This window comes from Hylobates moloch, unplaced genomic scaffold, assembly GCF_009828535.3.
Source record: "Hylobates moloch isolate HMO894 unplaced genomic scaffold, HMol_V3 SCAFFOLD_4, whole genome shotgun sequence".
NCBI classification, from domain to species: domain Eukaryota; kingdom Metazoa; phylum Chordata; class Mammalia; order Primates; family Hylobatidae; genus Hylobates; species Hylobates moloch.
In genome coordinates, this window is record NW_026652279.1 from 114,118,685 (window position 1) to 114,144,301 (window position 25,617).

General features: G+C 41.2%; 1 protein-coding gene across 2 annotated transcripts in view; it reads right to left on the minus strand.

Moving 5' to 3' along the window:
- Positions 1 to 233: 233 nt before the first annotated feature.
- Positions 234 to 25,617, minus strand: part of CNMD (chondromodulin) — a 38,020-nt gene continuing 12,636 nt past the window's right edge. The window contains exons 4-7 of one of the 2 annotated variants that reach the window (XM_032150975.2): positions 22,067 to 22,180; positions 10,390 to 10,543; positions 6,194 to 6,360; positions 234 to 1,642 (exon numbers count right to left, since the gene is read on the minus strand). In XM_032150975.2, coding sequence (XP_032006866.1) covers positions 1,430 to 1,642; positions 6,194 to 6,360; positions 10,390 to 10,543; positions 22,067 to 22,180 — 648 coding nt within the window. In that variant the 3' untranslated portion in view covers positions 234 to 1,429. Of the gene's footprint in view, positions 1,646 to 6,193; positions 6,361 to 10,389; positions 10,544 to 22,066; positions 22,181 to 25,617 lie in introns of both variants that reach the window. The other variant, XM_032150974.2, reaches the window with a different exon arrangement.

Sequence of the window (25,617 nt, forward strand, 5' to 3'; positions counted from 1 at the left end):
GGGGGTGGGAGATGATATGCAGAACCATTGACGCATGTTTCTTTCGTTAATAGAGTAACAATAGTTTTAAAGACTAAACATGTAGAATTCATAACTGCAGGAAGTAGCTGCTTCCTGAGAACGGTGTGACCATTACATGTCATTACTGTGCCTTTCCTTCATCCCTTTTCTCCAGAGACCTAGGCTTGCTGTATATTTCATTAAATGGAGGGATCTGAGTGTTCACCTGAAAACCAGGTTTTTAAAATTCTGTATCATTTTATAGACTTTAATTGGAAAACACCAGTATTAGGGATTTACTGTGGAATACACAATAATAAGGTGTATTCTGAATATGAGAGTGTAGTGAGATCACGGCATCAAGACCTTTCTGTCCTCTCAGAATCCTGTGTTTTGGAAAACTTACTTCTATTTTCCTTAGGAAAGTTGTTTATCTCTTAAACTGTGGGATGCAAAACTGAAATATCAAAAATATAAAATACCTGCTCATCTTCTTGATCTAATATTTCAATTTCTAAAGACAGTCCTTGTTCCTGAGAGACTTTCTTTATGTCGTTATACATAAATAAGCTATTCCTCCTCAGCTGTATCTGCCAAGCAACACTGTCAGCCCTGTAACTAGGAGAGTAACTTACTGGTAATTGGATCACAGCCGCAGCCTGATTTGTACTACAAAGGTAAAAATCATTATGCTTCTTCATGCCCAGTGACCACTTACTGAAAACAGATTGAGAAAGGTGTGAAGACCTGCTTTTCAGAATGTCAATAAAGTCGTTCCTCCCCATAAGTCTGATTTATCTTTGACTGCATTTTTCTTTATCCTAGTGCTGTTTCCCTGGAGGTGACTCTTAACACAGGTCACATGCCAGTGCACTCAAATAATTCCCCATGAGCTTCCAGTTTGAAGCTAAAAATGTTCACTTTTAGGTAGATTCCATTATATATCCTTTCCTTTTTATGTGTGTTTTTATCTGGGAATTCTGGGGGCACATTTGCAAGAGGAAGAGCAAAAACGATTAAGAACAGTTGAGGAATTCTGTACAAATAACAATGACTTATTTTCATCATGACTTAAAAGGAGCTCAAGTGTACAATTGAGATTTTTGGCAAATTGTAAATTTTCATGTTTATTTCAAAATAGCTTTGGAAGATACAAGCTAGGGAAGACTTATGGCAAGGCAATGCAAATAAAAAATAACATAGTAAAGGGGTTATGGCATTTTAGACTTGAACTACCCTTTTAGTACATTTGCATATACTAAAGTTCTGGGAAACGATTGAAAAAAATTCTGTTAAGAGTGTCAAGAATAACCGCTCAGGTTGAGTGTAAAAGTATTTTGTGGTCCCATCAGCATCAACCTGCCTTATGCTGCTTTGGTTGTCTCTTCAGCTAGTTCTTATTTTACAGCACATGATATATGAAGTGATTTCACACCATGCCCAAGATACGGGCCACCCACCAGCTACATGGCATGATAACTCTGCAGGCCAAACGGCAGCCTTGATAATTATAAGGCCATGGGTAATAACCCCCCAGGGGTTCACAGATCTTCTGGCAGTGGGTGTAGCTCCGTCTACATTCTATACAACAGATTCCTTCGTGATCCAGTCTAGGGTCGAATGTCATGCTTTCCCCTTCCTGCTGCTGTGAAATAAAAGATAATTATTTGTGACAACTGCATAATGAGAAGGTCATAGCATGCATGTTATTTTTAAATAAGATTCTGAATTTTTCACTGCTACAAGAAAGTGTAATCTGCTGTAAAGGGTTTGATCTTGTTTACCTGCTGTCATTCATAATTCCTTTTGACACCAAGGAATCTACACCTACCTCACCTGTCTCTGACTAGAAAGTTGCTTTATCTTTTAAAACGATATCCTGAAGTTCCTCCCTGCCTTTAATGAACTATGGTTACCACTCAGTAACTCAGCTTGTTTTAAGTAGGAAAGTAAGAAGAGGAAGCATTATGATAAAAAGTAGCATTTCTGCCACTGCTAATTCTAAGTCAGTGGAATGCTTGTGGCTTCTTGCAGTAATAGCTTCCAGGGCTCTAGAAGCACATTTTGAAACTCATCAATCTAGGCTAAAGACAGATTTCAATTCCAGTTGCACTGGCTCTGAGAACACTGTCAAGTCATTTAGTTTTCTCCTGCTTTCATTTCAGTAACAAAATGGGGGTGTTACCTCTATAGGGACAAAGGGGTCTCAGGAAAAGACTCCACAAAAACATGTAAAATTCAAGGCCTTAAACTTTACCTTCTAGTTTCTTATGTAAGTATAGTTATAAAAACACAAGATTACATTGGTGAAGTAAAAATCTCCATTTTCACTGCTGGTGAGATTACAGAACTGGAAGGAACTCCCATCCCTCCAGCCCTGCCCGGTTTACATATTTGGTTTTCCTTTTTGGGGACTTCTAAGGGTAGAGATTCTGCATTATTTTTAATATGGTATTGAAGTACATTCCCAAGAAGCCCTTACCTTTAAATTCTTGATTCAATTTAAGCTTCTTTCCTAAAGTTAGCTGATTCTGGTGTTTAAACAAAAAGTCTTTAATCTTAATTTGGGATGTCGGGGGTGGGGGTGGGGGGGAAGTTATTAAAAATTTCAGCCAGGCACAGTGGCTCATGCCTGCAATCCCAGCACTTTGGGAGGCCGAGGCGGGTGGATCACCTGAGGTCAGGAGTTTGAGACCAGCCTGGCCAACATGGTGAAACCAACCCCATCTCTACTAAAAATTGCAAAAAATTAGCCAGGTGTGGTGGTGGACACCTGTAATTCCAGCTACTCGGGAGGCTGAGGCAGGAGAATCTCCTGAACCAGGAGGTAAGATTGTGCCATTGCACTCCCGCCTGGGTAACAGGAGTGAAACTCTGTCTTGAAAAAAAAAAAATTCAAACATACTGGAGAGTAGAGAAAATTACAGATTGAACACTAATAGACTCATCTAGATTGGACGATTGCTAACCTATTGTCAAATTTGCTTTTCCCCTTCCTGCAACAGCAAAAGATAGGGAAATAATTTATATGTCCATCAATGCAAAACCAGTAAAGTAAATTCTGAAGTGAATTCAAAGAGAATTGGAGGAATTGTGACATTTCATCCATAAATACATTAGAATGTGCCCCCCAAAATGAGGATATTTTCCTAAATTTACAACCAGATTGCCATTATCACAAAATTAACAACATGATCTGATACAACCTATATTCAAGTTATGTCATCAAAATATTTATTATCTTACTCTTAAAGCATTCATTTTTTAATTCATCAGACTCACTCCATTCTTTACCTTATTTCTTGAATAGGTTAATCTGGGACAGCAAAAAGACAACCACCTCATTTATTAATTATGGGGCAGGGAGAGTTAAAAGGCCTGTCAGTTGAGGTACTTCCTTATCTGAGGGCCTGACAAAGTTTTAGGATTGAAAGGTTGGGAGGAAATCTCATGTTGTTACCCTAAGATACATTTTTTTAAAGGAATAACTGAATGAGATCATGGAGATAAATGCTTTAACCATTTCTGCTTAAAGTCCAACATATAATAAAGGAAAAAATTGATATAATTGGAGTTTTTCAAGGGATACAGGTCACTCAAGACTGGATCCAAGGCAAAGTCATATCCTGCCCGTCTATAAAGGGGCTGATGCCCTCACCCCTTGAGCCAGATTCAGCCAGCCCAGCTCTCTAGGGAATAAACAATATTAAATTTTATTTGTCTATTCAGATTCTTTTTATTCTTCTTCAAGCTAAGGTAGTAAAGTATTGTGGCGTCCTGAATTTTCTGATAAGCCTTTGGTTATTTAGAAAATACTTTTTGCTCCAAGCTTTTCTAAAATATTTTTAAAATGATAAACTAGGAAATATATTTGCAACACCTGAAATAATGTCGGACTGAATAGGCTACATAGAAAAACGTGCAAATGACTTAGTATATGAAAAGATGCTCACCCTTACACATAATTAAAGACAAGCAAGATAAACAACCAGAAGATACAATTTACACCCAAGAGATTGGTGAAAGTTTTTCTTAAGTTTGATAAGAAGTGGGTCCTTTCATTACTGTTTGCAGAGATATAGCTGATGTAATTCCTTGAAAGGCAATTTGGTATCCTCCATTAAAATGTGAATCTACTTCGATGCAGCAGACTCATGCTTCAGTATTTATGCTAAAGATAGACTTCCATGTGTGTACAAAGGCACAATACTAATAGCTAATATTGAGAAAGTTACTCTTCACCTATGTGTCCCAAGCCCTGTGCTAAAAGAGTTCCACCTGCATTACCTTTATTTACTCCTCATAATCCTGTAGGTCATGTACGAGATTGTATCCTGTAACAGTATTTGCAAACAGCAAAAGACAGGGAAATAATTTATAGCCATGAAAGCATAACTAAATTTCTGTACATTTATGTATACAATGAGTTACTATTAAATGAATAGTAGTCATTAAATGAATGAGGTACTATGTAGGAAAACAATCTCCAAAATATTGTAACTGGAAAGAAAGCAAGGTATAAAAGTTTTGTGTTAAAAGTGTGTGTGTGTATGTGTGTGTCTGTGTGTGTGTACTTATGCAAAGAAACTGGACAAATAGTCATTGTTAATAGGTTGCTTTGGGGAGGGTGTCTGGGGTGGAAGGGAAACACTTCATAGTATATCCTTTTGTACTGTTTTTAAAAATTTCTGCATGTATTTTTAATTTAACTTAGTTTTTAGTTGAAGTCTTGCTCTGTCACCCACGCTGGAGTGCAATGGCGCGATCTTGGCTCACTGCAACCTCAGCCTCCTGAGTAGCTGGGACTACAGGTGCACGTCACTGTGCCGGCTAATTTTTTGTATTTTTAATAGAGACAGGGTTTCACCATGTTGGCCAGGCTGGTCTTGAACTCCTGACCTCAGGTGATCCGCCCACCTCAGCCTCCCAAAGTGCTGGGATTACAAGTGTGAGCCACCGCGCCCGGCCTGTATTTTTTATTTTAAAAACTAGCTACAAATAAATACCTATTCTACTTTTTCACTCCCTGAAAAGTATAATGGTAAATATTTTGTGGAAGATTTGTTTTTAGCACTTCGTGTCATCCTCACAAACATCACTTTTCAGTGTTTCAGCCTAAAGCGTTTTACATCTAAGTGTGGGTCTATCCTCTAACTGGACTGAGAGCCCCTGAGGGCAGAAGGTTCTCCTGACTGTGCACAGAGCCTGGGAAAGAGCAGGTGCCTAAATGACTGTTGAATAAAGTGGATATAAAGGGGGAAAGAGAATACTTCCATTCCATATGTTGCCTCCAGGGAGCACTCTAGGAAACATTTTCAAATAATCAAATTCCTCATATGAATTTGTTTTCATGAATTTGCCTGTGACTCAAAAAAAGGAGAGCACAGAAAACAACCGAATAAGGGTTACCAGCCAATCAGGATTTTACACTACAGAGGTAATGCTTAAGTGATCTTTCCTTAATTATAAACCTTGCAAAAGGCTGGACGCGGTGGCTCACACCTGTAATCCTAACAACATCTTGGGAGGCCAAGGCAGGTGGATCACCTGAGGTCAGGAGTTCAAGAACAGCCTGCCCAAAGTGGTGAAACTCTGTCTCTACTAAAAAAAAAAAATACAAAAAATTAGCTGGGCATGGTGGTGGGCACCTGTAATCCCAGCTACTTGGGAGGCTGAGGCAGGAGAATTGCTTGAACCTGGGAGGCAATTCCCAGGCAGTGAAACAACAACAAAAAAACAACTTTGCAACAAATGAAAATGTATTTTTAAACTAACTGAATAAAAGTCTTAAGTTGAATACTTACATGTGCGTTTGAAACCTCAAGTACAAAGACCGTTTTGGCACTATTTTTTTTTGAGACAGAGTCTCGCCTGTCACCCAGGCTGAAGTGCAGTGTGGCCCAATCTCGGCTCACTGCAACCTCCACCTCCTGTGTTCAAGCAATTCTCCTGCCTCAGCCTCCCAAGTAGCTGGGATTACAGGCATGTGCCACCATGCCTGGCTAATTCTTTGTATCTTTAGTAGAGACAGGGTTTCACCATGTTGGCCAGGCTGGCCTCGAACTCCTGACCTCGTGATCTGCCCACCCCTGCCTCCCAAAGTGCTAGGATTACAGGCGTAAGCCACCACACCCGGCCTTGGCACTATGTTTAATGCATTTGTCTAATCATGTCAAAAAGCACCGAAACGCACATGATAAGGATTATCGGGATTGAAGGCTTGTGAGTCCTCTTGAACACTGGGTCTGGTTTCATTATTCAGTCTTCCAGCGCCTGGGTTGCTCCGTGGTCCACTGCGTGGTCTTTTTGTGGTAGTTGGAACAATTTTTCTTACCACTTCTCTTCTTTCCCTCTGGATTTCTGCAAAAATTTTTGTAAATTAATCCCTTTATTTGAATAAAGAAATTAGATCTGTGTTTATCAGGGTGAAAAACATAAGAAAAGGATATCAAAATTTGTGCATAACCAGGTGGTTTAAAATTTTTGTACTGATGTTTGTAATAATAAAGTATGTTTTAGAGTCTTGGGCTAATAGTTAAACATACAGATAATCTGAATTTGGTTTTGCAATACTAATTGAGAACGACATTGTAAGATGGCCTGGCAAACCTCAACACCACCTCCTCCCTTTCTTTTGGTCTGCCTTCATTACTGGGGCTGAGAAAATAAAACACCACTCATTTCCCCAGCTTCCTTTGCAGTTAGAAGTGGCCAGGTGAGACATATCTGACCAGGGAGACGTCAGCAGAATATGCTAGTGCAGTTTCTGGGAAAGCTTTTGCTTTCTTGGTAAAAGGGGACAGATAGGCTTCCCTGTCTTGTTTTTCCTTTCTTGAACACAGATGTGATAGCTGGAGTTATGAGAGTCAACTTGTGACTATGAAGTGATAGGCACCATAAGCCAGCATGCTACAGGTAGTAAAATGGTAACTGGAAAGAGACTTGATGGTATCGAGTAGCTGATAGTGTCAAAAACCTCCTCTCTCTAGACTTCTGGCTATATGAAAAAAATAAACCTGTGTTTGTTGAAACCACTGTTGATCAAATATTCTGTTAATTGTAGCCCTAAGTATTTCTAATGGATTGACTATATCAGTATAAAGCTTTACAGTTTGCAAGGGAAATATCTTGGTTTATTCTTTTTAAAAATCCTATGGGATAGAAAAAGCAAATGCTTTTATACATGAGGGCATCAAGCCTCAGAAAAGCCAAGTGACTTGGCCAAGATCACAGAATGGGTGGCATTGCTAGGTGCCCAGTGCGAACTCCCTGGCTCTAGTTTACCACATAGCCTCATGGGTCCTGCAGCAGGGCTGATGGCTGCCAATTAACAAAAATACAGGCCAGGAGCGGTAGCTCATGCCTGTAATCCCAGCACTTTGGGAGGCCGACGCGGGCAGATCACCTGAGGTCAGGAGTTCGAGACCAGCCTGGTCAACATGGTGAAACTCCATCTCTACTAAAAATACAATAATTAGCCGGGCGCGGTGGCAGGAACCTGTAATCCCAGCTACTTGGGAGGCTGAGACAGGAGAATCGCTTGAACCCGGGAGGCAGAGGCTGCAGTGAGCCGAGATTGCGCCATTGCACTCAAGCCCAGGTGACAAGAGGGAAACTCCATCTCAAAAAAAAGAAAGTACCACACAGCTTGGATTTTGGTGTCTCTCTGAGCCCCAGTTTCGTTATGTGTAAAATGGGGATAATAATAATATCTTATTCATAGGGTAGTGACAGGGTTAATGAGAATCTATCTAAAGGTGTAAGCAATGTGTTGCGTATAATAAGCACTGAACTATTAGGTGATGAGGATTATATCATGCTTTGTTATTTAGGAGAACTAAGATGTGCTTTAAAGCCATTGGTAGCTTCCACAGATAGCATGGTTGGAGAGGCACCAGTGAGACCTGGATTTGATCACAATTCTGCTTCTTTTAACTCACTAAATGACCTTAGGCAAATTACTTATCTCTGTGAACCTTAGTTTCTTCATCTGTAAAATGGGAACGAGTAGTTACCCCAACAGTTGTTGGCAAAGATTAAATGAGGACAAAGCGTAATGCTCTAGTACCATGCCTGACACACACAGCTCAGCAGGTGTCAGCTCTCCCCGTTCCTTTCTGACCTGTGTTCAGCTGTCATTCCTAGTGTCTCTGATAATACAGCTGCGTGACACTGATGACCTGCTGGCTTCAAGATCCAAGGGCATGGGCCGCTGGACCCTGGAGTGTGCTGCTTTTATTAGAATTAGGTGGTAGGAAGCCTGGCATCATCAGAGGGGGACTTAGGTTCTTGATTGTATTGCAAAATATAACTGTACTTATGAGAGATGGGGGGAATCCATTTTTCATATCTATGATATTCCATTTTATGGGTATAATCAACATTTACCTTTTCTAATCTGGGGACATTGAGGTGTTTTCCACTTTTCTTGTGTACATAATATGTGTAATTCTTGTGTGGATGTTGTGGTGATTGAATACTTAAATGTGGTCACGATATTGGGCTGGGAGAGACCAAGCCACATCTTGGATATGTAGGGAAGAAGCTCTTTCCCCAAGTGAGAAATTACTCATCATATCAGTTGTCTTAGCATTGCCAATAATGCTGTGTTCCGATCGCCAGTGCCCACCCCATGGCCCTGCACTGGCATTTTCCATAGCACCTTGTATCATATTATACAATTTTCTTATTTTAATTTAGTGTGTATTTACTGTCTCCCCTTGCTACAATGCAAAACTCCCTGAGGGCATGGGTTCTTGTCTGTTCTATTCACGGATGCACCTCACGGATGTACCTATAACAAGTATATGGCACATACTAGGCCCTCATGAATGTCTGTCAAATGAGTGAATGAACTCTCTGGGTAAGAGGCTTGTCCTCAATGTGATTAGGGAGAGCTCTAACTGGTAGCACACTGCAGACTCTTGTCCTCAACTGGAAAAGGTGGGAGTTCCTGGGGGATGGAAAGTAAGAAGGCCCACCCAGGTGGCGGCAGGTGTGGAACAGAAAGCCAGAACTTGGCAAGCCATCATAGAACTGTGAGTTGTGACCACCCACAGGAGCAAGAGCAGGAATGGCAACAGCACAGCCCATTTGGCAGCCCCTCTCCTGCCCGCTTCAGCCAGCCAGCCCCTGCTGACTGAGTTTAGAATTCTTTCTTACTGAGCCTGCATGTGGTGTCGAGCTCTTTCTCAGCCCACTGTGCCGGGCAGCTACTGCCAGTGGCTTGTCACTGAATCCTATTTGCCTCACCCAGGCTGGAGAGGAGCCATCTTCTCCAGCTTTGGGACAGAATGAGACTTGTGAACCATAAGAATAAGTTAGTCATGGCAGACTCAGAAACCTGTACTTCCTAAGCCTGGTGGGTATTTTTAAAAATTATAAAATATACATAACGAAATTTACCGTGTTAACCATTTTTAAGTGTACAGTTCAGTGGCATGAAGTACATTCACATTGCTGTGCAATCAATCATCACCACCGTCTAGAACATGTTTCATCTTGCAAAAAATGTAACTGTACCTCTTAAACACTAACTGCCCAGTCTTTTCCCTGTGTGCCCACCAAGCCTAGTGGTTTTAAAGGCCTATATTTTCTTTATTTCCATGCTGCTGTCTGCTAGTCTTCCATAAAATCTTTCAGAAAACATTAGTCTATCTCAGCTGTGCTAGGAGAAAGGCCTTTTTTTCCCACACTTGAACCAGAGCTACAAAATAGGCCTTTGGGAGGCCAGTGTGGTGACTGCAGTAGAAATAGTGAGACAACTCAGGGGACAGAAGAAACTCAGGAGGGAGAGTGAGGCCCACCGGGCTCACCTGCCCTTCATCACCCAGAAATAGCTCAAAGATAGGCTCCAGCCTAGCTGTGAACTCCAGGGAGTCTGCACTTATTTTCACTGGACTTGGAAGCTAATATTCAAGCTCTGAACTTGAGAGGAATCTCAGCCAATACCCACAGCAGCTTTTGGCTGTCCCATAATTCTAGGTTTGAACACAATAAAGACTCGGCGGTATGACAGTTTCTTAGTCCCTTGATTCTATGCCTTAGAAATAAAAAAAAAATGTAAAATTGGAAGGTGCAAACAACTGAGATTAAGGGGCAGAGTGGAAAGAAGTGGGAGTGTCATAAACAAAAGCTGCAGGTAATGCCGTGGCGTTGTCTTCCCGATCTGCCTTCTGTTAACCCTACCGCTCCTTCCCTTCCCTACAACAGTCACGGGCTGTCATTTTCCTGCTCTTTCATCTCTCATGCTAATTACTGAGACACTGCGACATGCATCCTGATTTATCCTCCTTGTTACATGCTCAGGCCTGTGGAGGGGCTTGGAGGAACCTCACATGCATGAACAGGGAAAGTTGTAAACAGCATTAAGATAATTTAAAATGTTACCTTTTGGATAGGTTGGTTTAAGCCAGAAAATAGGAAGGTCGCCGCAGAGTTCTAACACCTTAGAACTCAAGAAGCTCTTGTCCTTCACAGGCTGATCTACAGCCACCCAGATAAGAGAATTTTCTTCATATTTGACTGGCATGATCTTGCCTTCCTGAAAGTAGAAACGATTGCATTTGAGCAAAGAGGACAGTGAAACATGCTGCATATTAAGAGTCACGTGTTGCTAAAAGGTTATTTTGCCTTATAAAAAATTAATGAGAATTCCGAGCATGCATGTGTACATGCGTGCCCTTTAAGGTTCTAATCTCTTCTCTTTGTAGCTCTTTTCACAATATTCAGCACGCCTCCTCCTGTTGCCCTGCCTCTGGATAGCTGTACCATGTGAATATAAGTGCCCTGAGTTGAAGTGAAAATTGCTTGATACCAACTTTGAGATTTCGGTTAATCTATGTTTTTGATCAAAGATGTTTTTGAGGAAAAGCAATTGAACGAAACCTGGAATCCTACAAAGGATAGAGGAACCCTTCATTTGAAGTGAAAATCTTGTGGGGTTTTGTTCTGCAGCTTCTGAACAACAATGGAAAAAGCAAGTGATTGGTTCTTTAATGTCTTCAGTTCAAAGTATTATTTAACATAAACCATTTCTCCATTTCCCAGCTGTAACAACACATATTTCAGATGTTCCTCGCATCAAGCACACCACTGAGATTTCAAAGTTAAACCCTGGATTTTCTTCCACAGTGAGATGCTGAGAATGGTTTGATAACCCAGGAGACAAATTTATCCTGCCAGGTTGTTCCTTTCATGTATTTATTAGTTTGCAATAGCTTGGAGAAATTAAAATGTTTTCTCCTAATTTTTAGCTAAAAGCAGTACTTCATTTATGCTTTCTCCCTCAGGCTTATGGCTGCATTAAAACAACTTAAAGTTATTGGAGGAAGCTTACAGTCAGGTAATCCAGTTATTTACCTTAAATTAAATGGCTTCCATCCAGGAAATGAATGCTCTTTGAGTACTGTAGTTTTTTAAAGTTATACAAAACTGATGAAAAATTTATGAAAGCAAGTGGTACATAAATCTACCCCATCTTAGTCTAAAGTGTGTGGGGAAGAGTGGGGTGATTGGGATAATGCATATAGATGCATCCTCCACGCTAAGAATGTTAAATAAATCTTGAGGCACGTACTTTTGGTTGCCTACCCGATCTCCTTCCTCCCCCAAATCTGCCTTATAACATGATCCTTCTTTTATTGGAAGCAGCAATGAGCCCAGCCCCAGGAGAGACACTTCCTTTCTCTAGTTCTCCTGCAGTTCGGGGTGCCCGGGTGACCAGTGCTAGCCAGCGAGATATAGTCCGAAGTATGCTGAGGGCCTGGGAGGCCTTCTGCTTTTCCTGATTAAAGAGAAGTCGTGGTTGGCATTGCTCAACCTCTTTCTTCTTGACATTTTTACTTGAATGCCAGCTAAGGAAGTCAGGAAGAGGTTGAGCAGTGGCAACCATGATTGGAGCTGGAAGGCAAGATTTTAAAAAATCACAGAAACGCTGGCCACCGAGCCAATGCTTGCAGCCACCTGCCTCCACATTGCTTACTGTGGAGAAAAACAGATCCCGATTTGTGTAAGTTACTCTAAGGGTAGTTTTCCGCTACTGACAGCCAAACATATTCCTAATTCACACAAATATATTGTCTGAATTTGTTTTCGTCCACTAGAGGATCCATCATGCATGACATAAACAACTAAAACACAGGACAAATAATCTACCTCTATGGCCTAAGAATCAGATGCAGACAAAGATTTAAATATAAAAGCATTCACCATCACGGCGAATTTATTTACCATGGTAAATAATGGTATTTAAAAATAGTTATTTTTAATTGTTATTATTTGAAGTAATGAAAAATGGAAGATACCTGAAGTATTTAGGAATAAAAGACTTTTAAAATTATAATCATATGATAAAGCATATGTCCATTATAATTTACATTTTAGAAGAACTAAAGTTATGACAATAATAAGCATGTACAACAGTATAATTTCCTTTATAGAAAGACCATCACACACACACACACACACACACACACACACACACACACACACACACCACACACACACACACACACACACACACACACACACACACACACACACACACGGAGAAAATTCACCAAAACATTAGCATTAGCTTTTTGTGGATTATGCAATTGTAGGTAATTTTATTATCTATACTTTTTTTCCCTAAGATGTCCCAGTATTGAACCATTTGTACATCCCTGAAATAAACCTTATCTTGTCATGACATGTTACTTATTCAACATTTTGCTATATTCCTTTTACTAATATTTTAGTCAAGATTCTTACACCTATTTTCTTTTTTTATTTTTAATTTTTGTGGATCTATAGTAGGTATATACTTACGGGTTACTTAAGATATTTTGATACCAGCATGCGATGCATAATTACCACATCAGGGTAATTACTGCAAGCATTTATGCTTTGTTTCAAACAATCCAGTTATACTCTTAGTTTTTTTTTAAATGTATAATTATTTTTTACTACAGTTTCCCTGCTGTGCTAGCAAATACTAGGTCTTATTTAGTTTTTCTATTTTTTGTTCTTTATAACTATTTTTTGTACCCATTACCATCCTCTCTTCCCCCAACCGTTCCAGCCTCTAGTAATCATCCCTCTACTCTCTATCTCCATGAGTTCAATTGTTTTAATTTTTTTGAATTATACTTTAAATTCTGGGATACATGCTCAGAATATGCAGGTTTGTTACGTAGGTATACACATACCATGCTGGTTTGCTGCACGCATCAACTCGTCATCTACATTAGATATTTCTCCTAATGCTATTCTTCCCCTAGCACCCCCACTCCCTGACAGGCCCCGGTGTGTGATGTTACCCTCCCTGTGTCCATGTTTTCTCATTGCTCAGCTCCTACTTATGAGTGAGAACATGCGGTGTCTGTTTTTCTGTTCCTGTGTTACTTTGCTGAGAATGATGGTTTCCAGCTTCATCCGTGTCCCTGCAAAGGACATGAACTCATCGTTTTTATGGCTGCATAGTATTCCATGGTGTACATGTGCCACATTTTCTTTATCCGGTCTACCATTGATGGGCATTTGGGTTGGTTCCAAGTCTTTGCTATTGTGAATAGTGTTGCAATAAGCATACATATGCACGTGTCTTTATAGTAGAATGATTTATAATCCTTTGGGTATATACCCAGTAATGGGATTGCTGGATCAAATGATATTTCTGGTTCTAGATCCTTGAGGAATCACTACACTGTCTTCCACAATGGTTAAACTAATTTACAGTCCCACCAACAGTGTAAAAACATTCCTATTCCTCCACATCTTCTCCAGCATCTGTTGTTTCCTGACTTTTTAATGATTGCCATTCTAACTGGTATGAGATGGTATCTAATTGTGGTTTTGATTTGCATTTCTGTAATGACCAGTGATGATGAACTTTTTTTCATATGTTTGTTGGCTGCATGAATGTCTTCTTTTGAGAAGTGTCTGTTCATATCCTTCACCCACTTTTTGATGGGGTTGTTTGTTTCTTTCTTGTGAATTTGTTTAAATTCCTTGTAGATTCTGGATATTAGCCCTTTGTCAGATGGATAGATTGCAAAAATTTGTTCTCCCATTCTGTAGGTTGCCTCTTCACTCTGATGATAGTTTCTTTTGCTGTGCAGAAGCTCTTTAATTTAATTAGATCTCATTTGTCAATTTTGGCTTTTATTGCCATTGCTTTTGGTATTTTAGTCATGAAGTCTTTGCCCATGCCTATGTCCTGAATGGTATTGCCTAGGTTTTCTTCTAGGGTTTTTATGATTTTAGGTCTTACATTTAAGTCTTTAATCCAGCTTGAGTTAATTTTTGTATAAGGTGTAAGGAAGGGGTCCAGTTTCAGTTTTCTGCATATGGCTAGCCAGTTTTCCCAAGACCATTTACTAAATAGGGAATCCTTTCCCCATTGCTTGTTTTTGTCAAGTTTGTCAAAGATCTGATGGTTGTAGATGTGTGGCATTATTTCTGAGGGCTCTGTTCTGTTCCATTGATCCATATATCTGTTTTGGTACCAGTACCATGCTGTTTTGGTTACTATAGTCTTGTAGTATAGTTTGAAGTCAGGTAGCGTGATGCCTCCAGCTTTGTTCTTTTTGCTTAGGATTGTCTTGGCTATACGGGCTCTTTTTTGGTTCCATATGAAATTTAAAGTAGTTTTTTCTAATTCTGTGAAGAAAGTCAATGGTAGCTTGATGGGGATAGCATTGAATCTATAAATTACTTTGGGCAATATGGCCATTTTCACGACATTGATTCTTCACATCCATGAGCATGGAATGTTTTTCCATGTGTTTGTGTGCTCTCTTTTTTCATTGAGCAGTAGTTTGTAGTTCTCCTTGAAGAGGTCCTTCACATCCCTTGTAAGTTGTATTCCTAGGTATTTTATTCTCTTTTAGCAATTGTGAATGAGAGTTCCCTCATGATTTGGCTCTCTATCTATTATTGGTGTATAGGAATGCTTGTGATTTTTGCACACTGATTTTTTATCCTGAGACTTTGATGAAGTTGCTTGTCAGCTTAAAGAGATTTTATGCTGAGGCGATGGAGTTTTCTAAATGTACAATCATGTAATCTGCAAAACGAGACAATTTGACTTCCTCTCCTCCTATTAGAATACCCTTTATTTCTTTCTCTTGCCTGATTGCCTTGGCCAGAACTTCCAACACTATGTTGAATAGGAGTGGTGAGAGAGGGCATCCTTGTCTTGTGCTGGTTTTCAAAGGGAATGCTTCCAGTTTTTGCCCATTCAGTATGATATTGACTGTGGGTTTGTCATAAATAGCTTATTATTTTGAGATATGTTCCATCAATACCTAGTTTATTGAAAGTTTTTAGCATGAAGTGGTGTCAAATTTTATTGAAGGCCTTTTCTGTATCTATTGAGATAATCGTGGTTTTTGTCATTGGTTCTGTTTAGGTAATGGATTATGTTGATTGATTTGTGTATGTTGTACCAGCCTTGTATCCCAGGGATGAAGCCGACTTGATCATTGTGGATAAGTTTTTGATATGCTGCTGCATTCAGTTTGCCAGTATTTTATTGAGGAGTTTTGCATCGATGTTCATCAGGGACATTGGCCTGAAATTTTCTTTTTTTATTGTGTCTCTGCCAGGTTTTAGTATCAGGATGATGCTGGTCTCATAAAATGAGTTAGAGAGGAGTCCCTCTTTTTGTATTGTTTGGAATAGTTTCAGAAAGAATGGTACCAGCTCCTTTTTGTACCTCTGGTAGAATCTGGCTGTGAATCTGTCTGGTCCTGGGCTTTTTTTGGTTGGTAGGCTATTAATTACTGCCTCAATTTCAGACCTTCTTATTGGTCTATTCAGGGATTTGACTTCTTCCTGGTTTAGTCTTGGGAGGGTGTATGTGTCCAGGAATTTACCCATTTCTTCTAAATTTTCTAGTTTATTTGTGTAGAGGTGTTTATAGTATTATCTGATGGTAGTTTGTATTTCTTTTTTTTTTTTTTTTTTTTTTTTTTGAGACGGAGTCTCGCTCTGTCACCCAGGCTGGAGTGCAGTGGCGTGATCTCGGCTCACTGCAAGCTCCGCCTCCTGGGTTCACGCCATTCTCCTGCCTCAGCCTCTCCAAGTAGCTGGGACTACAGGCGCCCGCCACCACGCCCGGCTAATTTTTTTGTATTTTTAGTAGAGACGGGGTTTCACCGTGGTCTCGATCTCTTGACCTCGTGATCCGCCCGCCTCGGCCTCCCAAAGTGCTAGGATTACAAGCGTGAGCCACCGCGCTCGGCCGGTAGTTTGTATTTCTGTGGGATCAGTGGTGATATCCCCCTTATCATTTTTTATTGTGTCATTTGATTCTTCTCTCTTTTCTTCTTTATTAGTCTGGCTAGTGGTCTATCTATTTGTTAATCTTTTTTAAAAAACCAGCTCCTGCATTCAATGATTTTTGGAAGGGTTTTTCATATCTGTATCTCCTTCAGTTCTGCTCTGATCTTAGTTATTTCTTGTCTTCTGCTAGCTTTTGAATTTGTTTGCTCTTGCTTCTCTAGTTGTTTTAATCATGATGTTAGGGTGTCAATTTTAGATCTTTCTTGCTTTCTCCTATGGGCATTTTAGTGCTATAAATTTCCCTCTAAACACTGCTTTAGCTGTGTCCCAGAGATTCTGGTACATTGTGTTTTTGTTCTCATTGATTTCAAAGAACATCTTTATTTCTGCCTTCATTTTGTTATTTACTCAGTAGTCATTCAGGAGCAAGTTGTTCAGTTTCCATGTAGTTTTGCAGTTTTGAGTGAGTTTCTTAATACTGAGTTCTAATTTGATTGTACTGTGGTCTGAGAGACTGTTATGATTTCCATTCTTTTGCATTTGCTGAGGAGTGTTTTTCTTCCAATTTTAGAATAATTGTGATGTGGTGCTGAGAAGAATGTATATTCTGTTGATTTGGGATGGAGGGTTCTGTATATGTCTATTAGGTCTGCTTGGTCCAGAGCTGAGTTCAAGTCCTGAATATCCTTGTTAATTTTCTGTCTCATTGATCTGTCTAATATTGAAAGCGGGGTGTTAAAGTCTCTCACTATTATTATGTGGGAGTCTAAGTCTCTTTGTAGGTCTCTAAGAAACTTGCTTTATGAATCTGGGTGCTCCTATATTGGGTGCATATATATTTAGGATAGTTAGTTCTTCTCATTGCATTGATCCTTTTACCATTATGTAATGCCCTTATTTGTCTTTTTTGATCTTTGTTGGTTTAAAGTCTGTTTTATCAGAGACTAGGATTGCAACCCCTGCTTTTTTTGCTTTCCATTTGCTTGGTAAATATTCCTCCATCCCTTTATTTTGAACCTATGTGTGTCTTTGCACGTGAGATGGGTCTCCTGAATACAGCACACCGATGGGTCTGGACTCGTTATTCAATTTGCCTGTCTGTGTCTTTTAATTGCAGGATTTAGCCCATTTACATTTAAGGTTAATATTGTTATGTGTGAATTTGATCCTATCATTCTGATGCTAGCTGGTTATTTTGCCCATTCATTGATGCAGTTTCTTCATAGTGTTGATGGTCTTTACAATTTGGTATGTTTTTGCAGTGGCTGGTACCGGTTTTTCTTTTCCATATTTAGTGCTTCCTTCAGGAGCTCTTGTAAGGCAGGGCTGGTGGTGACAAAATCTCTCAGAATTTGCTTGTCTGTAAAGGATTTTATTTCTCTTTCGCTTATGAGGCTTAGTTTGGCTGGATATGAAATTCTGGGTTGAATATTCTTTTCTTGAAGAGGTTGAATATTGGCCCCCACTCTCTTCTGGCTTGTAGGGTTTCTGCCAAGAGATCCGCTGTTAGTCTGATGGGCTTTCCTTTGTGGGTAACCTGAACTTTCTCTCTGGCTGCTCTTAACATTTTTTCCTTCATTTCAATCTTGGTGAATCTGACGATTATGTGTCTTGGGGTTGCTCTTCTTGAGGAGTATCTTTGTGGTGTTCTCTGTATTTCCTGAATTTGAATGTTAGCCTGCCTTGCTAGGTTGGGGAAGTTCTCCTGGATAATATCCTGAAGAGTGTTTTCCAACTTGGTTGCATTCTCCCTATCACTTTCAGATACACCAATCAAATGTAGGTTTGGTCTTTTCACATAGTCCCATATTGCTTGGAGGCTTTGTTCATTCCTTTTCATTCTTTTTTCTCTAATCTCGTCTTCATGCTGTATTTCATTAAGTTGATCTTCAATCTTGGATATCCTTTCTTCCTTCCACTTAATGGATTTGGATATTGATACTTGTGTATGGTTCATGAAGTTCTCGTGCTGTATTTTTCAGCTCCATCTGGTCATTTAAGTTCTTCTCTAAACTGGTTATTCTAGTTAGCAATTCCTCTAACCTTTTTTCAAGGTTCTTGGCTTCCTTGCATTGGGTTAGAACATGCTCCTTTAGCTCAGAGGAGTTCGTTATTACCCAACTTCTGAAGCCTACTTCTGTCAATTTGTCAAACTCATTCTCCATCCAGATTTGTTCCCTTGCTGGTGAGGAGTTGTGATCCTTTGGAGGAGAAGAGGCATTCTGGTTTTTGGAATTTTCAGCCTTTTTGCACTGGTTTTTCCTTGATGTTGGTGACCTTTGGATGGGGTTCTGTATGGATGTCCTTTTTGTTGATGTTGATGCTATTCTTTTCTGTTTGTTAGTTTTCCTTCTAACTCTCAAGCCCCTCTGCTTCAGGTCTGCTGGAGTTTGCTGAGGTCCACTCCAGACCCTGTATGCCTGGGTATCACCATCAGAGGCTGCAGAACAGCAAAAATTGCTGTCTGTTCCTTCCTCTGGAAGCTTTGTCCCAGAGGGGCACCCATCAGATGCCAGCTGGAGCTCTCCTGTATGAGGTATCTGTCAATCCCTGCTGGGAGGTGTCTCCCAGTCAGGCACAGGGGAGTCAGGGACCCACTTGAGGAGGCAGTCTGTCCCTTAGCCAAGCTTGAGTGCTGTGCTGGGAGATCTGCTGCTCTCTTCAGAGCCAGCAGGCAGGAACGTTTAAGTCTGCTGAGGCTGTGCCCACAGCTGCCCCTTCCCCCAGGTGCTCTGTCCTAGGGAGATGGGAGTTTTGTCTATAAGCCCCTGACTGGGGCTGCTGCCTTTCTTTCAGAGATGCCCTGCCTGGAGAGGAGGAATCTAGAGAGGCAGTCTGGCTACAGCGGCTTTGAAGAGCTGCAGTGGGCTTTGCCCAGTTCGAACTTCCTGGTGGCTTTGTTTACACTGTGAGGGGAAAACTGCCTACTCGAGCCTCAGTAATGGCGGACGCCCCTCCCCCCACCAAGCTCAAGTGTCCCAGGTTGACTTCAAACTGCTGTGCTGGCAGCGAGAATTTCAAGCCAGTGGATCTTAGCTTGCTGGGCTCCATGGGTGTGGGATCTGCTGAGCTAGACAGACCACTTGGCTCCCTGGCTTCAGTCCCCTTTCCAGGGGAGTGAATGGTTCTGTCTTGCTGGTGTTCCTGGCCCCACTGGGGTATGAAGAAAGACTTCTGTGCTAGCTCGATGTCTTCCCAAATGGCCACCCAGTTGAAACCCAGGGCCCTGGTGGTGTAGGCACCCAAGGGAATCTCCTGGTCTGCAGGTTGCAAAGACCATGGGAAAAGCATTGTATCCAGGCTGGAAGGCACTCTTCCTCATGGCATAGTCCCTCACAACTTCCCTTGGCTAGGGGAGGGAGTTCCCCAACCCCTTGAGCTTCCTGGGTAAGTCTATGCCCCACCCTGCTTCGGCTTGCCCTCTGTGGGCTGCACCCACTGTCTAACCACTCCCAGTGAGATAAGCCAGGTACCTTGGTTGGAAATGCAGAAATCACCTGCCTTCTGTGTTGATCTCACTGGGAGCTGCAGATTGGAGCTGTTCCTATTCGGCCATCTCTATATATACTTTTATGTATCTCTCAAATTTCCTGCAGTAACACAGTATTGTTTTTAAAAATCAGAGAAAAATGTATTTAAAAACCCAGAAAACATACTGCAAACTTACGATTAAATCTGGGTCAGCCATTGTTGGGGAATTGGTCCTTGTAGAAGGCAGGAGAGGAGAACAAGTTCTGGGTCCATTTATAGGGAAAATGGCAAGGATTATAGTTCACTGAAGTCTTCATGACAGAAACTGAGGGATATGACTATAAAAAATGGTAATGCAATAAGAGAAGCTCAAGGGTCAGAACAAAGGAGGTCTTGGTCCCGTTTTTATACTTGGTATAACATACTCGCACTGAGAAGATGACCTTTGATTCTGAACAGCGCAGCTCATAAGGAACCAGCTGGAACACCATCAGGAGGGAATGACCAGAGCAAGGAAGGTCTGGAATACATCTCACAGGATGGATGGGAAACAGAGGAAAGGTAGCCAGCTTTACAAACTCACAGGTTTGTTTTTTAGCTTATGTTTTGTTCTGTTTTGAGACACCGCCTGCAGCTGCTCCTATGGGGGCAAACAATCAGGCAGTTTCCAGGCACCTTTGCTTACCCATATAGTTTTCCTCTTTTGCCTTGAGGGAGCTGATACTTGCTTTACCTCCCTCTCAGGAATACTGGGAGGATCAAAGATGATCATAATAAAATTAACAACAATGAGCAGCAGCCGTCTGTCAACCATCAAGTAGATTTGAGGGCCTTGGGCACTGTATGCATACCCCCAGCTTGCAGATGACAGTATCCATAGGGAGTATGAGAACTGAGATGTACATCCACGTTTTTCTGACTTCAAAGCCCATTTTGTCTGCACTCTATCCTGCCACAACTCAAATAAAAGACAATAATCAATGGGACCATTTTGTAAGCCCTAAACTACCATTAAAAGTAAGGTATTATTGTTAAATGTGTCTTTAGAATTCTGTATGCAATTCCTAAACTAAATTTTTAAAAAATCAAGCTCAAAGGCAAGTTATTAATAATAAATGAAAGAAACATGTTTTAAAAACTCACAGATTTGACACATAGAAAAGGAATTAGATATACGTTGTGTAGCTTCAATGGGCTGCACCTGAACCAATGGGAAGAAGTTGCAGAAGGAGCTATCTCAGCTTAATGTAGGGCAAAACAATTAGAACCACCCTCAGTGAAGCTGGCTGGTGTTCGGGTGGGGGATGAGTGCCCTTGGCTGCTTTCCAGCAGAGGCTGTGTGATCCGCTATTGTGGGTCCCTTTAATGAAGACTCTATCTTGTGGAGTCCTTTGTCTTTATTGTGGAGTCTCTTTTGGGTTTGTTTTTTTTTTTTTTTTTTTTGAGCTAGAGTCTCATTCTGTCGCCCAGCCTGGAGTGCACTGGTGCAATCTCAGCTCCCTGCAGCGTCAATCTCCTGGGCTCAAGTGATCCTCCCACCTCTGCCTCCTGAGTAGCTGGGACTATAGGCATGCACCACCACGGCCAGCTAATTTTTTGTATTTTTAGTAGAGATAGGGTTTTGCCGTGTTGTCCAGGCTTGTCTCGAATTCCTGGCCTTAAATGAACTGCCCACCTCGGCCTCCCAAAGTGCTGGGATTATCAGCATAAGCCACCATGCCTGCCTCTATTGTGGAGTCTTAACCACAGATCAGATAATTCCCTAACCCCAGGCAAATAAGGCCATATGAGCACCCAGCCCCTTTATGCACTTTAAAATGTGGCTTCTCAAAACGTTTAAATATACTATATCACGTGAGAAGAATCCCTTGACCCCAATAGGACAAAAACAGTTTAAATTCCTTTGGCAGAGAAGAAATCGAATTTACCATCTAGTCATGAACCTATCCAGATACTAGAAACCAAAAGGGTTGTGCCTTTAGGCTGGGCGCGGTGGCTGACTCCTATAATCCTGGCACTTTGGGAGGCCGAGGCAAGCAGATCACTTGAGGCCAGAAGTTCAAGAAGAGCCTGGCCAACATGGTGAAACCCCGTATCTATTAAAAATACAAGTTAGTTGGATGTGGTGGCATCCCTGTAGTCCCAGCTACTTGGAAGCTGAGACAGGAGAATCGGATGCAGTGAGCCAAAAGCGCCACTGCACTCCAGAGTGAGACTCTGTCTCAATAAAAATAAAAATAAAAACAAAAAATAAAAACCAAAAGGGTTGTGCCTTCAGACAATGTTTGCCAAGCAGTCTCACTGTCTCAGGCATGTTGGTACCCACCAGTTTGGAGGAGATGCTCTGTTTGGTCACGGCGCCCATGTCAGGAATACGAGCCTTCACTTGCGCTTTAATGTAGCACTTCTCTCCTCCAGCAAAACGAATTCCTGTGATGCCCTATGAAACAAAAGTGTATCCATCTATCTATCCATTTGTTCATTTATTCGATTTATTGAGTGTCTACTGTGTTCCAGATGCTGTTCCGGGTACTGGGGATAGGGATGAACAAAAGAGATGGAACTGCCCTCATGGAACTTACCTTTTAGCATTATTTACCAATAATAAAAAACAGCCGGGCGGCCGGGTGCGGTGGCTCACGCCTGTAATCCTAGTACTTTGGGAGGCCGAGGTAGGCAGATCATGAGGTCGGGAGATCAAGACCATACTGGCTAACATGATGAAACCCCATCTCTACTAAAAATACAAAAAAAAAAAAAAAAAAATTAGCCAGGCGTGGTGGTGGGCGCCTGTAGCCCCAGCTACTCAGGAGGCTGAGGCAGGGTGAATAGGGTGAACTGGGGAGGCAGAGCTTGCAGTGAGCCAAGATCGTGCCACTGCACTCCACAGCCTGGGCAACAGAGCAAGACTCCGTCTCAAAACAAAAACAAAAAACAAACAAAAACAGCCAGGCATGGTGGCTTATACCACCAGAACTTTGGGAGGCCGAGGCGGGCAGATCACCTGAGGTCGGGAGTTTGAGACCAGCCTGGCCACCATGGTGAAACCCCATCTCTACTAAAAATACAAAAATTAGCTGGGTGTGGTAGCGGGCTCCTGTAATCCCAGCTACTTGGGAGGCTGAGGCAGGAGAATTGCTTGAACCCGGGAGGCGGAGGTTGCAGACAGCCAAGATCGCCACTGCACTCCAGCCTGGGTGACAGAACAAGGCTCTGTCTCAAAAAAATAAAAACAAGAATAGAGATAAAGTCAGGTAATAACTGTTATGAAGAAAAATAAGACAGGAATGATGAGGTGGTAATTTAGACAGACAGCATAGTCAGGGGAGGTGACTCAATGAGGGGATGATATTTGAGCTGGGACAGAATATATTAGTTATTCCATCTATGTTCACAAGCTCAGATGAAATGCCACCTTCTCCATGCAGCCTTCTCTGAACATCTCAGCCTAAGCAGCTGTCTTTCCTCTGCTTTCCCATAAGTCCTCCCGTCTTCATTCCTCAACTGGGATGCTTACTCAACCATACACAGCCTACTTAGTTATAAGCTTCTTGAGATCAGTATTTGAATTTTTTTTGTTTTCTTTTTTGGTGACCCCACAAAGCTTCTCAAAAGATGTTGGTCAAATTAATTAATTCTATGAATTCAGAATTTTCCTAGGTTACTGAGCCCAGAGTAAACAGTAAAACTTTCTATAGCACCTGGTCCTGAACTTTCCTTCTATACCTTACCCAAGGACTTGGATGGTTTTTTTTGTCTCCTGAGAGATATAAACAATATCTTCTCTTGGTCTGCCTAGGGCCTGCCTCAAGGGAAACATCAGCCACAAAGCTCCAGTCTTGGCGGGCAGCACAGCCCCGATTCTACCCACAGAGGACATGAGGGGTAACAGGATGTTCTGTTCCAAGAATGTTTACTCTCCTCCTGCTGCTGTTAGTTTCAGGACTGGTGAACCTAAAATAATATTAAAGGCCTACAATTTTTATGGTATAATAATGGAGATACTAGCACAAATCTGAACCTTATCAGTCTTCTGTTGAGTTGAGGCAAGTGTTGGGATGATATAGAAATGGTACTGGGGCCAGTGATACGGAATGGGGGAAGAAAACACTTAAAATCTAGGGATCCTGGCTCAAGATTCAGCCCTTTACAATGAAGAAGAAAATTAAATGTAAGTCATGCTGGAGGGGATTCATGGAGAGCTCACCTTATGTAGTCACAGAGCCAGGAGCCCTACAGAAGCTGGTGAGTAAAGGACTGCAGAACACAGAAGAAAAGGCTCATTCTTCCTCAAGCACTTTATTTGTCTTGTGGCTTAATTAATCATGTATACAATGTAACTCATTTCACCTATTTCTCCCAGCACTACTGCTCACTCAGAGAGACAGGGGCATTATCCCCACTTTACAGAAGAGGAACTCCGAGGCTTACTGCTGAGGCTTGGCTCTTAACTGCACCTGAATTCACTGGAGAGGGTTTAAGAACACAGATGCCTGGGCCCCTTCCCAGGGATTCCCATTTGATTGGTTTGCTTTGGGGCCCAAGTATTGGTGGTCTTAAAAGCTCCCCAGGTGTTTATAATTTAAAGGGTTGATGCCAGGGTTGAAGACTACCATATGAAAGAGAAAGGTGTTCAAGGTAACAAAGCTTTTAAAGTGATTGCAATAACCTTTGGACCCAAGTTTCTTTTTATCAGTGGTTCACAAACCTTCCCTTGTATCAAAAATCCCCTGGGTCCCCCGCAAAACTTCAGAACCGTCTTCATTAACAACCACACCTTAAGCTACCAAGAAAATCACAGACACCACTGATGCTGTTTACAGCTAAAATAATAATAATAATCATCATCATCATACAGAGACTATACTACTGCATGTACCCAGAATGAAAGCTGAAGTGCCCTACCTAACCAACACCAAAAGTCCACCCCTACGAAAGCAAATTTAAAAAACTGTAATAAGCAACTATTATATCAGATGCACAGATATCAACACAAGGACACAGGAAGAATGAAAAAGCAATAAAACATGACACTTCCAGAGGAATACAATAATTCTCCAGCAACAGATCACAATCAAAAACAAATTTACGAAATCTCAGGAAAAAAATTAAATATTGATATTAAAGAAGCTCCATGAGATACAAGAGAATACTGAAAAACATGACAAAGAAATCAGAAAGACAATTTAGGATATGAATGAGAAATTTAATAAGGAGATGTATATTATAAAAAAGAATGAAATAAAAATTATAAGACTGAAGAATTCATTGAATGAAATACAATATACACTTAAAAGATTCAACAATAGAGGCCAGGCACAGTGGCTCACGCCTGTAATCTCAGCACTTTGGGAGGCCAAGGTGAGTGGATCACCTGAGGTCAGGAGTTCGAGACCAGCTTGGCCAACATGGCAAAACCCCATCTCTACTAAAAATACAAAAAAATAAAAAATAGCTGGCCATGGTGGTGCATGCCTGTTATCCCAGTTACTCAAGAGGCTGAGGCAGGAGAATCGCTTGGACTCAGGAGGCGGAGGTTGCAGTGAGTTGAAATGGCACCACTGCACTTCAGCCTGGGCAGCAGAGCCAGACTCCATCTCAAAAAAAAAAAAAAAAAAAGATTCAACAATAGACTATTTCAAGCATCTCAGAATTTGAAGAGAAGTCTTTTGAAATAACCCAGACAAAAATAAAGAAAAAAGAATAAAAAAGGGCCAAGCATAGTGTCTCATGCCTGTAATCCCAACATTTTGGGAGGCTGAGGCAGGAGGATTGCTTGAGCCCATGATTTCGCAATGAGCCTGGGCAACATGGTGAGACCCCATTTCTACAAAAAAATTTTAAAAACTAGCTAGGTGTGGTGGTGTGTGCCTGTAG